The sequence below is a fragment of the Stigmatopora nigra genome, chromosome 9 (assembly GCF_051989575.1).
Source record: "Stigmatopora nigra isolate UIUO_SnigA chromosome 9, RoL_Snig_1.1, whole genome shotgun sequence".
NCBI lineage: Eukaryota > Metazoa > Chordata > Actinopteri > Syngnathiformes > Syngnathidae > Stigmatopora > Stigmatopora nigra.
The window spans coordinates 1622759-1636114 of NC_135516.1; the positions used below are offsets into that span (position 1 = coordinate 1622759).

Sequence of the window (13356 nt, forward strand, 5' to 3'; positions counted from 1 at the left end):
GCAGCTCTATACTTTCTCTTGTCTCCCGATCTCTAGGCGGTGTTACGACATTTGATAAGTGCTTGTGTCTCTTTGGTCATCCAGGGGTTTTGATTAGGAAAAACTCGTATCCGTTTGTTTGTAGTAACGTTGTCAATGCAGTTTCTGATGTAGGAGAGTACAGTTTCTGTATAGTCCAGGAGGTCGTTTTGTTCGAAAAGTTCCCAGTTGGTGCGGAATAAGCAGTCCTGCAGCTTAGAAAGGGCGTTCTCGGGCCAAGTTTTTATTGTCTTTATTTTTGGCCTTGTCTGCGTTCGAAGTGTGGTGTACGCAGGGGTTAGAGATATACAGAGACGGTCTGATGGTCTGAGTGGCAGAAATAACTTCATTCTGGGCTTCTTCTAAAAGGACACACATTGAAAAGATACAGAATAGAAGTAAAACCGCTAGAAAGGGAGTTGCAAATTTAATCTGAATAGAAGACCACAATTTATGGTCACCAGGAACATCACTGCCCCAGATTGAATCACGTGGTTTGAATTGCACCGACTTTGATCTTATATATATCTTATCACAATTTGTATCACTGCAGATTTAAATTTGATGCCTAGACACAGTCAATTCAGGATGTCAGATACCTGTGGAAATGGGTATACGGGTACACACTTTCATTCACACCAGTTAGTTTTTTGTGAAATACCAGGAAATTATCCCACATATTTTCTTCAAAGTGTTTTTTTGGATTGCTCTTTTCATACCACTTCACTTTCTTCTGCAACAGCAGCACGGCATCGTCTCGTTTTTCGACTCGAATCTCTGGGGGCGGGGCGTTCAGCCACACTCAGGCTGCCACTGATAGTACAGTCACAGTGATGAGGGTGGCAGCGGCTTTCATTTTGGCTTCTGTGTGAGGGTGTAAAAACTGAGAGGTCACGGTTAGGTGAAAGGTGCTTGTGGCAGGTGAGCAGACGTCAGATGATTTTTTCACGGACAAGGGTTTTGGAACCGCCCGACTTCCAGTATACTCAGAGTCACCGTTGTCTCGAACTACTTTGATTTGGGATTGGTTAATCCACGTCGACCTCTCAGCAATCTTTACTGCGGTGGGGGTGGTGAGTTAAACCAGGAAGGGGCCTTCCCAACGTGGCGAGGACCAGGACTTTCTTTTTATGACTTAAATCAGGCTCTGGTCACCAGACTTCACCACCTCCTGCAGGATAGACAAAAAGATCACGGCAGCTTACATGTTCTTTTGACAGTTTTATCGGTTTCTTGGTTTTATCGTACCATTTGTTCGCTCTTCAAGTCCCATGCTCTTTTGAATGTTGCAATTGTTGTTGTTGGGTATACAGTTATTGTTGTTGTTAGGCCACCCATGCGTCTAGGGGTTACCCTCAATCGCACTGGAACGCAGATTAGTTCACCCGGGGGTTAGCCGGAGGTGTGGGGCAGTCGAATTCGAAGGTGGCGATGGGCGGCCTCTCAGGAGACACCTCGTGAAGGTTCCAACTTTGTCTCCCCGTTTCACTTGTTTGGGCCTGAGGTTATCTTGCACATTGTCTGTAACAAATTAAACAGTTCCTACAAAAAATTTTAAAGTAGGTATTTAGTCCTCTGGGACATGGAACACATGCTGTGCCATGTCCATCCTCCCTCCTGTTGAGACATGGCTCCTTCCATGGCTCAATTTTGGAATAAATTATTTGGTAGGCACGGTAGGCCTTTAGCTGTGAATAGGCCAACTGTTCTGCTTCTTCATGTATCCATTACTATTTTTATTTCTATTTTCTGTTGCTGCTTTAGCTGTTGTATTCTGTCGTTGTCTTCAGCGTGTCCTTAACCTTTGCTTACCGCTATGTGGTTGGGCTTAAAACCCCAATGAACAAAATCACAACAATCTTTCTTATTTTATAACTATAGTTTGTGAAAATTTAAAATCCTTATCAGTCCAAATTAAATACGCCAACTGGTATTCTATTTTGATCACTGCTTCATTTTAAGATCAATAAGTATATTTGTTTTTTCCTTTCCTGCAATTTCACAAATTAACCAATCATACCAAAAATAGGAAAATACAAAAAGCAAATCAGGCTGCTCTCTCCTCAGGAAAACAGCTTTTCCGTTCTCTGCAACAGTTACATTCACATCAATTAGTATCCAGAAACAAATGCACACATTTATAATTATGAACAGAATTGAACCCAATAAAATTTAACCACCCCTTGTTTGTCAGGGTTAATAATTTTAGCATAATTGAGTCATTTAGAGCAATCAAAACTCATTCTTTGCTCTTTTTTCCACAAATTTTTTCTTAACTTCTTCTTTATTTCTCGTGTCTCTCAAAGACGGGTTAAAATCATACTTGGTCACCTAAAATTCCAGATACTTGCATGCATTAGTGTTAAAACTTGCAATAAACTTAACATCCTGGTGTTCTTTTATCTCTTTTCTCAATGACTGGGCCATTGTTTCTTTCTAGTACTTTTTTTTTTCTACTCTCTACTCCGGAGCGGGGGGCGGATCCACCCTTCCCTTATCACTCACACACACACACACACACACACCACTAACCTTTTTTTCTTTTTCTTTTGGTGCACCGTTTCTACAATGTTTTGTGTTTTATCAAATATTAGTTATTTTGAACACAGCTATATTGATGAACATAAAATGGGGCGGTGTAAATTATACCCGTTTTACACTAACGTTAATTTCCACGACCCAGACAACAGATACCGACACTATTGTTTAACAGGTTAAAAACTAGTTAAATAAGTGTAATGGATCTCTTCTAATACAACAGTGATCCCTTTGTAGCCTGGATAATATGTACCATGGGTTCTTTCATGGGCCTCCTACACGGGCCTCCGTTCACGGGCCAACGCCCAAGCGCTTCTCTACTCCCCAATTACTCTTATGTTCCTTCCTATCTTTAGGTTAATTCTGTATTGGTGTTCTTTTTATCCAAACTTTTGTGTAAATCGTGATAACTAAACAGTAAATACCTGTTAGTCCTCGATGCCGGTCTGGTTCGTGGGACCCGGTGTCTGGGCGAGCGGCCGGGGCCGTAGGAGGAGACCCATCCCACAAAGGGAGACGCTGTCGACAGATTCTCGGTGTCCTCGGTTCGGCGGCGGTCGTCCGCCCTGATGCAGGTCCCGGGTCTCGGCACCAGTTTAATGTTGGGTCTGAAGTAACAGATCAACGTAATTACCAACCGTGCACAAAGGAAAAACGAGGCAGAGACTGTGTTATATTTTAAAGACACTGGCCGGCGGAAAAGAGGTCGAGGCGCGAGGTGGTATCTCGCGCTCGGCTCGGTGGTTCTCTCTTATCTTTTCAAGGTGAAGGATGCCTTTATTGATTTTCAGCATGATGTCATTAAAAAGTACAGAAGTTGAGATTATAGACATCATGGAAAAATACAACAGTTGAACACTGAGGCGAGTTGAGAAGATATTATAGACATCATGGAAGAGCAAAAGATTAAGACAGAGATTATAGACAGGATGTTCTTTAGAAATGCACATTATATTAAGACTCCTGTTTTAAGCAACTTCACAATTTTCCTCCTTGTGACCTGACGTTTGGTCGCCGGTCTTTTTGGTTGAAACCAGCTCTCAAAATTATATTCATGAGAGGGAGTGTACAATCTAATCTACTGTTTTCAACAGTACCGTATTAAACGGTACATAGATATTAAACTCTTTCATGAATATAATTTTGAGAGCTGGTTTCAACAGCAACCTCCGGGGAGACAAAGTTGGAAACCTTCACGTGGTGTCTCCTGAGAGGCCGCTCGCCGCGGCCTGCGAATTCCAACAAATACCACTCAGAGCTGCCAACAAGGAACGTGGCACCCTACGTTTTTCATCCAGCCGGAGATATTTGACTGCCCCTCACCTCCGACTACCCCCCGGATGAACTAATCCGCGTTCCAGTGGCAGCTCTAGCGCTGTCTGAGGGTAATCCTCAGGCGCTCATAGTGACTCAACAACAACAACAACAACAACAGCAACCTCTCTGTCACCATTTGACCAGCAACCAAAAGACCGGCGACCAAACGTCCGAGCACCGTCCTCCTGGGTCCAAGTACTATTATCACATGTCAGAGCATGATGGCTGACTGCTTGGTGACTAGTGAATGAAAGTGGAAGTGCACCCACCTATCATTTATTTCTACCAAAAAAACACATGAAGATTAATGCAAACAGTTTCTGAATTGATATTAGAATTGTGCAATGTAATTTTGTGATATATCGCAAAATCAATGTTTTAAAATATATGTTGGGCCATATATGGTTAATGCTGAATCTGCGTTGTCTCTCTGGAATAGGTAAAGGATTTCATCAATGCAGAGCTTCTGGCACAGTTGTACTCTGCGGGTGACCAGAACGCCCTGATGGATGAGTCCCTGGAGCAGGCCCACAGGAGGGATGAGGTGCTAAGGACCCACCAGGCCTTAAAAGAAGCTTTGGCTATAATAGGGGATATTTCAACCACTACCATCACAGTTCCCCTGCCGCCCCCTGTCGACAATTCCTGGGTTGGGGGATCCAGTGGCGGTCGAAGGTACTTTATCTTATCCTGCTTCATCTTCACTTATGTTTTCTTCAATCACTTCTTATTTTTTGTCACTTTTATTTAGCTTTTTAACCCTTGCTTTTGTCATATTTAATTTGTATTTATTTTAGTGTCCATCAGTGTTTTGAAAGGGGCTTTGAAATATAATGTATTTTTATAATGACTTTCTGATATATTTCCAATCATTAATGTTTTTCATATCTTAGATTTCATGTAAAGAATCTGAACCTGTATTTGGATTGGATTGGATCAGATTTGAACTTTATTTCATCCCAAATTTGGGAAATTTCCTTGGTTGCAAGCCACGTGACTGGGCAGGGTTGAGTTGCAAAGGTTGCAAAACAACAAAGTAAAAGGCAAAGTATAAAGGAAGCATTAAGAAATATTCAAATGCAATTAAAAAAAGGTAGAAAAGCGGCAAAAACACAAAATGAGCAAGAGCAGACGGAGCTACAGCTACCGGCTGCCACTTGAGCAGCGTCATTTTGGTTGCAGTAGCAAAAATGCATACAGACACAAGAAAAATACATTGTAGAAATAGAGAACCACACACAGGGAGTCTTCCACAAAGTGGGGGAACTTCTGCAGACTGAGACCAAAGTTGAAAATATGCAGAATCACTACTCCAAGCTTATCCGCACAGTCCCTCAGTAGTGTGGAGCTGAAGAATCAACAGCAAGAGTGCAACACTTCAGATACTCCGTTTCTGGCGTGGAGAGCCCCAACAGCTCTTCCATCTTATTGGGGAGAGATCTAACTTTCCCCATAATAACAGATCGAATGACTGATCTGAAGCATTGCTTCTTTTCCTGGCACTTTTGTCCAGCTCCGGATTTCCAGCGCAATCAAAGGGTTGCTCTTTCTGCTGCGTATTGTTCACAGCTGATCCCATGTGTATGACAGCAGAGGTATGGCTGAATGGTTCCAAAAATGAAATAGCAGAAAGAAACCAAGATAATAGAACAAAGAAAGTTGAAAAAACATTAAAGTAAATAGTATAAAGTACAAAGTAAAGTACAAAGGAATGTATTAAGAAATATTTTAATGTAATAGAAAACAAGATAGAAGGGCTGTAAGCATACAACAAAACAAATAAGAGCGGACAGAGCTACTGCCACCGACTGCCACCTGATGGCGCCATCTTGAAAAAGTCTCTGTCTCTTTAGGTCTCCTCCTCCTAGTCCCACTGCCCCAAGAAGGATGTCTGCAGGCCAGCGCCCAGCACCTCGAGGTGCTCCACCACCACCAAATCGTCCAGGTCCCCTGGGTCCCTTCAACAACAATGCTGAAAGCCCCCAGGCTCCAAGTCGCCCAAATAGGGCCCCCCCAAACATTCCCAGGTAAGGACGAAAAACTATTTGAAGTTTGCTCCAAACATAAATTAGAAATGAATTTGGTAGTGTTTTATCTATTGAGTTGAGGTTGAGTTATTTTATTGTCATTTGACTTTGTATGCTGTTTGCTGCCCAAGTGAGATCATAAGAGATTTGGACCCCTAGGAATTTAAGTCTCCACTCTCTCCACACATTCACAATTGATATACAGGGCGGACGGAGCAGCCTTGTTCCGTTGTTACTCTCCAGGATGAGTTCTCTGGTTTTGGAGACGTTCAGTGCCAAGTTGTTGAGAGCACACCACTCGCTGAGTCCAAGGAAATTATCTCTGTAGGCCGTCTCATTCTCCCCCGTGATCATCCTCACCACCGTTGTATCCGCAAATTTCGCAGATTTCACAATGCTGTTCTCAGAGTGTGTAGGTCTGCATTCGAGTAGAGTGATGGACTCAGCACTGCCTTCGGGCGAGCCGGTGCTGAGCGTTCGGGTAGATGAGAGGTGGCGACCCAGCTTCATGTGCTGGTGTCAGTTGACACGATGGTCCTTAATCGAGGAGCATGTGGGAGGTGGGCTTCAGCTTGGCTGACTTAAGGATAAAAAATTCCGGTCTTATGATGTCAAAGGTGATGAAAGTGTCTGTGAATGGTTATCCGTTTCCTCATGCCCTGCAATTGGCTGGCCACCAATTCGGGGTGTCTCATGTCTGCTGCCCGATTTCAGCAGGAAGGCTCCCATTGTGAGGATAAGCGGCTCTAAAAATTAACGAATGAATGAATGCAAAGTTTCTAGGCTAAATTAACTGTTTAAATGTCAGAGTAAAACAACTTTCAATCCACAATCTATTTTTTGGATAGTAATGTGTATACTTCAATTAACAATTTGAAGCCCAATTATCTACATTTGGCAGCGATAAGTACAAAAGTAAAGCTTAATAGCATCTAATTTCTAAAGCTTTTCAAACAGTTCCCTTTTTTCACGAGATAATTTTTGCAAAGAAATAAAAAGGACAAACAGCAAATTAACAATTACTCGTTTTTGTTTTGTGAACATAGTCAACACATCTACACTGCTTGAAACAACTACCGAGAATGTCATTGAAAAGGAAGTGACCAAGCATGCTACTCAACTTTCAAAATATTTGAACATTTTGATAACGTGCGAAATGCAAAACATTTTAGAACGTGACATTGGATTTCGAAATGTATCATGAAGGTAAGTTAAAGACTGGCGTTGTAAACTGCAGAAGATTTGTAGTATTTGGAAAATCTGATTTATAAGACTCTTGAGTTTATATGATGGGGAAAAACGTGACTGGGCGTTTAGTTGCCGGTCTTTTTATTATTATTATTATCATTATTATCTAAAAAGCCAACATCACATGGCCAAATCTATCATATTTTATACATGAATTTTGAATAATGTAATATTTTTCCCCGGTGCTCGGACGTTTGGTCGCCAGGTCTTTTGGTCACCGGTCAAATGTACTTATATATTAAACAGTACTTAGATATTAAAATCTCTCTTAGATATTAAAGTCTCTCATATATATAATTTTGAGAGCTGGTTTCAACAGTAAACTCTGTCACCATTTGACCAGCGACCAAAAGACCGGCGTCAAACGTCCGAGCACCGGGGAAAAATATTATATTATTCAAAATTCATGTATAAAATATGATAGATTTGGCCATGTGATGTTGGCTTTTTAGATAATAATGATAATAATAATAATAATAAAAAGACCGGCAACTAAACGCCCAGTCACATTTTTCCCCATCATATAAAAATCAGATTTTCCAAATACTACAAATCTTCTGCAGTTTACAACGCAGCATATATATATATATATATATATATATATATATATATATATATATATATATATATATATATATATATATATATATATATATATATATATATATATATATATATATATATATATATATATATATATATATATATATATATATATATATATATATATATATATATATCATTTGGCATCTCTCATTTTCTGAACCGCTTTATCCTCACTAGGGTCGTGGGGGGTGCTGAAGCCTATTCCAGCTGACTTTGGGGGGGACACCCTGAATTGGTGGACAGCCAATCCCAAGGCACAAAGAGACAAACAACCACTCACACTTACACTCAAACTTAAAGACAATTTAGAGTGTCCAATCAGCCTACCATGCATGTTTTTGGAATGTCGGAGGAAAGTGGAGTAACTGTAGAAAACGCAGGCAGGCCCGTAGACCATGCAAACTCCATACATGTGGACCAACCTGGATTTGAACCCAGGTCTCCCACTGCTAACCACTCGCTTCACCGGGCCGCCCTCATTTGTTATTATTAGTTTAATTTTATGTATGAAATAAAATTACAAAAAAATAGATCAAATGATGGAACTCATCAAAACGGCTGTCACCACTTCAGAAAGACACATTTTTGGCTAAAAGGCCAGTTACGTTTTTGCACGATCAGCCCGGTCCTTCGTCCGGGGGAGCCCAAAAATGATGAACTTTGCGTGACTTCAGCAAAATAAAGGCTGCATGTAGCGCTCGTTCAAATTCACAGTTCCTCTATGCATTGTATTTTAATAAAGCCACAATTGACCTGAGTACCACATTTTGCCAAGCCAAATTTATGTCTTAAGATTTCACCCAAATCCCCGCATGCCTAATGTACAAATTTTGGCAATTAAAACCCCAACATTAGGTTTTACCACGATAAAATTAATAGAATGCCACTCACTCTCAAACTTGATGGAACTGAGAGTTCCAAACGTACAGGAAGCGGGGTAAATGCTATAATTTCTCACGTGTTTATTGTTTTTATCGTTTTACCTTTTTAGGTTAATCTTGCTCTAAACTTCAAAAATGTTTGCTCTTGTTTTGGTGCCTGCCTACTCTAAAAAATAAATGGAAAGGGAACATAAAAACACTGTTTGAGATACTATTCAAGATCTAAATGTTTAGCTTTTCCCCTTAGAATCTAAACTGAAGCCACCATAAAGCTTTAATCACCTACAAGGGTAAAACAAAATTCCCCACTTTGACCGCGACAGAGCCAGTGACACAGCCAAAGCAACTGAGATGTCGTATTGCTTGAGGGGTTACTCTGCCACTAGTTTTAATGACTAGCTGACCATTGGTGTTGTAGGCTGGTTTATATGTGATTTTCGGTTGTGACCTCACGGGATGCCTCGGCAGTCAGACACGCCAAGCAAGAAAGGGACTTTTCTGGAATTCGCTCGTTGCTGCTATGGTGAAAATTTCTCATGTGACAAATATCATGAGGGTCCACTGAATTTCAACCAAGGAAAGATATTGTTAAATTTTGTTGATTTTATTGTTTAAGAACTGCCTTATTGAGGTATAACAAACAGTGGAACAGAAAACCAAGGAGAATTTTGATAGCGCCCACTTTTAGACTGTGTTTTCACTGGAAAATAATAAAATTCCAATGTTTAATATTTTGAATGGGCAGCCTAGTGGGGTGAGAGGTTGTCACGTTGACCTCACAGCTCTGGGGTCCTGGGTTCAAATCCAGGTCATGTCCATCTGTGTGGAATTTGCATGTTCTCCTTGGGCCTGCGTGGGTTTCCTCCGGGTACTCCGGTTTCCTCCCACAGCGATCGGCTTGCCACCGGTTCAGAGGGTGCTTGGACGTTTGGTCGCTGGTCAAATGGTGACAGAGAGTTTACTGTTGAAACCAGCTCTCAATTAAAAATATCTATGAATAAAACATCTTCATGAATGCCAATTTCCATTTATAGTCCATTGTGTACGTTGAAGACAAACAATCACACATGCTTGAGACACACGCACACATGCACGCACACAACAACACACACAGCAGATTTAAACAGTTATCTCCTGATTTCGCTGCTTGTTCTTCTATTTGCACAGCAAAGTAAAAAAGAAATATTAAACAAATATTAAAATGTAATTAAAAAACAATAAAAGGGCTGTAAAACACAAAAAAACATGAGAGGACAGAGCGACTGCCACTGGCTGCCGCATGAAAGGAGCCATCATGAGGGAAGAGGAAAAAATGGATTTTATTTTGTGTGCGCCATATGATAGCTGCTACGTGGAGAAGACGAGAGTAGTGCGCAATTGCGCACGCGCGCAGCTTAGAGGGAACATTGATTATCAGTCTAAAAATCCAGGTCGGTACAGCTTTGTGGAGATTGCGTGGGTTTCCTGCAGGTAATCCGGTTCCCTCCACATTCCAAAAACATGTATAGTAGGCTGATTGGACACTCTAAATAACCTCTTGGTAGGGGTGTGAGTTTGCATGGTTGTCTGTCTCCTTTTGTCCTGCGATCGGCTGGCCGCCGATTCAGGGTGTCCCCTGTCTCTGACCTGGAGTCAGCTGAGATAAGCTCCAGCATCCTCTGCAAACCTAATAGCGGTTTAGAAAAGGAATGAGTAAAAGTTGATAAAAGTCTTGAGTTGGGAAACAGTCCCCTCCACCGTCCAGGAATGATTACTACAGATGGATTTTGAATCAATACAAGAATAGCGTAATTTGATATTGCAGAATCGATTTTTAGAAACATCTTTACTACACACTGTTATTAATCTCTTTCTTTTGTTTTTTCTCATTCTTACTTTTTAATGTACAAATCTAACTCAAGCCGACGACCACCACCATCGCCGACAAGACAAGTACCGCCATAAAAGACCTAAGTGGTCATTCTTCATCTTTCTTCTTCCCTACTTTCTTCCATCCCCTTCTTTCCCTGGTGCAAATGGTGTTCCCTTGATCCCAGTTTTTCTGCCAATTATCCATGTCCATTTTTCTATGTGCGGACAGTATTGTACTTGTCTTTGTTGATCTATATATGGACAATGTTGTCTTGTCTTGTGTTTGCTCACCTGTGGCCCAGGTATGTTTCAAAAAACATATCCTTACATTTCACTGACACCTTTTCCCTCAACCTCCAAATCAGCCACCACCAGAACTTCTTGCTTCGAATATATCAGTTTAGTGGCTGTCAAATGTTATTCGTAATGCAGCATGTTATATAAGGTGCATGGGTCAATTGTGTCTTGTGTTTTTGAGTGAGAGGCTTATTAGCCTCTACTATGTACAATGAAATAAATTTAGGATGACTACATATTGTACAACTTTCCAAAAAGTGTTAATTATGAGCCTATTTTTCTCTTTAGAAACAAAAGTTGTATGAGTATGTGTATTAACGTGTCTGTGCAAGTAATACAGTGTATTTTTGTACGTGTATGAGAATGTGTATCCTTAAGTCTATTATTTCTGCCATTTAAGCTGTATTTGTTTTTATGTTAAAATGATAATCATGATAATCCCTTGAGGGTAATTTTACTGTTGGATTTTTGTGCGATATTTGTCCATTGTCGTAGCCGCGATACCCACATAGCAAGGTTAATGGGCACCATCACTGTCTAAATCATGGGTGTCAAATGCACGGTTGTGGCCCTGCTGATGGGGAGTCTGAGCCCACAGGATTTGTTTTCTACTTTGTAGCTCATTCCTACTGTAGCTACGGAACCAAATACTTTGATTGTTTTCTTTTTGTATGGTTGCCACAAAATCTGAATTTTTCACGAGTTTGAGCACTTAGCTCAATTTTGTATCTACTGTCATCCATTCTTCAGTTAAAACAACACCCTTAATGGAAGTCAAGGAGCCAACAAGGAACCTTAAAATTCTCCAAACTCAACAAGAACTCCCTTAAAAATGACCAAAATTGGCAGAAACCGACAAATGTAAAGGAAATAGAAACCACCACCAGTGGGAATTGAGCCCGTGTCTGCCCGTACAAAAGAGTGAACCACACCACTAAGCGGCGCCACTATTTTTCATTCACACCGATAATTTTCTTGGGAGGAATGATGATAAAAACAGAAGCGCCTGCTTTGTCCGTACTTGGAAAAACTCAAAAAACAATGTCAAAACTCGAAGGGCGGTCAAAAGTAAATAAGAGGGAATCTTGAAACATATATAGTGGGTATTGTGAGACAACCAATGAGAGCCCAGTAGACTGTAGCGAGATTATAAAATACAGTAAATACCTTAAGATACGAGTGCCCAGAAATATGAGGAATTTCAGAACTTAGATCTTGTTTTCGTATCTTGAGGCACTCGTTTGCATTAAAAAACTTTTGTAACCTGAAAAATTCATACCTAGGGGAATTTATAAGTAGACGTATGATTAAAATGCCCAAATTTTCCTTTAACTACTCATTCAGAAATCTTGTCATTTTGCATCTGTGTTACATCTTGAGTGGCTATTGTTATTGTGCTTCTCTGTCAGTTTATATGTATATGGCTCTAAGTGTGTTCTGGTCCTGCTTTTAGAGCTCCCAACTTCTCTGGAATTTCTTTGGGGTTCTGAAGAAATAGGCGTACATAGCACGGTAAGTCTTATCAATATACCTGCTCGGGTTGAGTGCAAAATGGACGGCAATTTGGATGACACTTCTAATTAGAAACCCAGACACTCTCAGAAATTTATTTGTTCGTATATGACAAAATATCCCATATTGGAGCAACTCCAAATGGACCGACATTTACACTTTGCACAAGTGCGACTTCAGTGTAACACGGTTGAATTACTGACTGTAAAATGAACATAGAAGGACACAAATACAAAGACAAAATTATTTTCATTGTGCTGTACTTTTTCAATAGTTTTCAAAAACACAATATTTCAATTAATGATGATAACAGTTTGATTTAAATTGTCCCACGTATTTTTTTGCATTTTATGTCAATTTTGTGTGAATTGCATTCACTCTGGAAAAACTCCAGCAATGGGACAAGGGTACTCCTGAAATTTGGTCGAAGAAGGTTGGCAGCTCTGTGCTCAATCTGTCGTAGTAATTAAGTAAAATATTGTACCCGTGCACTATTACGGCCGTGTAATTGGCACTTTACTGGTTCTATCTTTTCAGTTAACACTAATTAAGAATACCTTAATGGCATAGATTTGAATTATTTTACAGAAAGAGAAAATGAAAAGCTGGAGCACATTAAATTATCGACGTTCAATAAAAGATTTGACAAAAGTATCATCTGTTATTTTTCATCTCTCTCTCTATCTCTCTATCCCTCTATCCCTCTATCTCTCTATCCCTCTATCCCTCTATCCCTCTATCCCTCTGTCCCTCTATCCCTCTGTCCCTCTGTCCCTCTGTCCCTCTGTCCCTCTGTCCCTCTGTCCCTCTATCCCTCCATCCCTCCATCTCTCCATCTCTCCATCTCTCTATCTCTCTATCTCTCTATCTCTCTATCTCTCTATCTCTCTATCTCTCTATCTCTCTATCTCTCTATCTCTATATCTCTATATCTCTATCTATCTATCTCTCTCTCTCTCTCTCTCTCTCTCTCTCTCTCTCTCTCTATATATATATATATATATATATATATATATATATATATATATATATATATATATATATATATATATATCTCGCTC

The 13356-nt window shown here is 40.3% G+C and overlaps 1 protein-coding gene and 1 long non-coding RNA gene across 3 annotated transcripts in view; one reads left to right on the forward strand and one right to left on the reverse strand.

Moving 5' to 3' along the window:
- Positions 1 to 3532, reverse strand: part of LOC144202224 (uncharacterized) — a 4632-nt gene extending 1100 nt beyond the window's left edge. The window contains exons 1-3 of one of the 2 annotated variants that reach the window (XR_013327493.1): positions 2982 to 3532; positions 738 to 1539; positions 1 to 380 (exon numbers count right to left, since the gene is read on the reverse strand). The exon at positions 1 to 380 is cut by the window's left edge and continues 1100 nt beyond it. This is a non-coding gene — a long non-coding RNA (uncharacterized LOC144202224). Of the gene's footprint in view, positions 381 to 737 lie in introns of both variants that reach the window. The other variant, XR_013327492.1, reaches the window with a different exon arrangement.
- LOC144201656 (dynamin-1-like) overlaps positions 1 to 12949 on the forward strand; it is an 81769-nt gene extending 68820 nt beyond the window's left edge. The window contains exons 19-21 of the mRNA XM_077724404.1: positions 4313 to 4548; positions 5727 to 5900; positions 10537 to 12949. Coding sequence (XP_077580530.1) covers positions 4313 to 4548; positions 5727 to 5900; positions 10537 to 10579 — 453 coding nt within the window. The 3' untranslated portion in view covers positions 10580 to 12949. The remainder of the gene's footprint in view (positions 1 to 4312; positions 4549 to 5726; positions 5901 to 10536) is intronic.
- Positions 12950 to 13356: the final 407 nt, after the last annotated feature.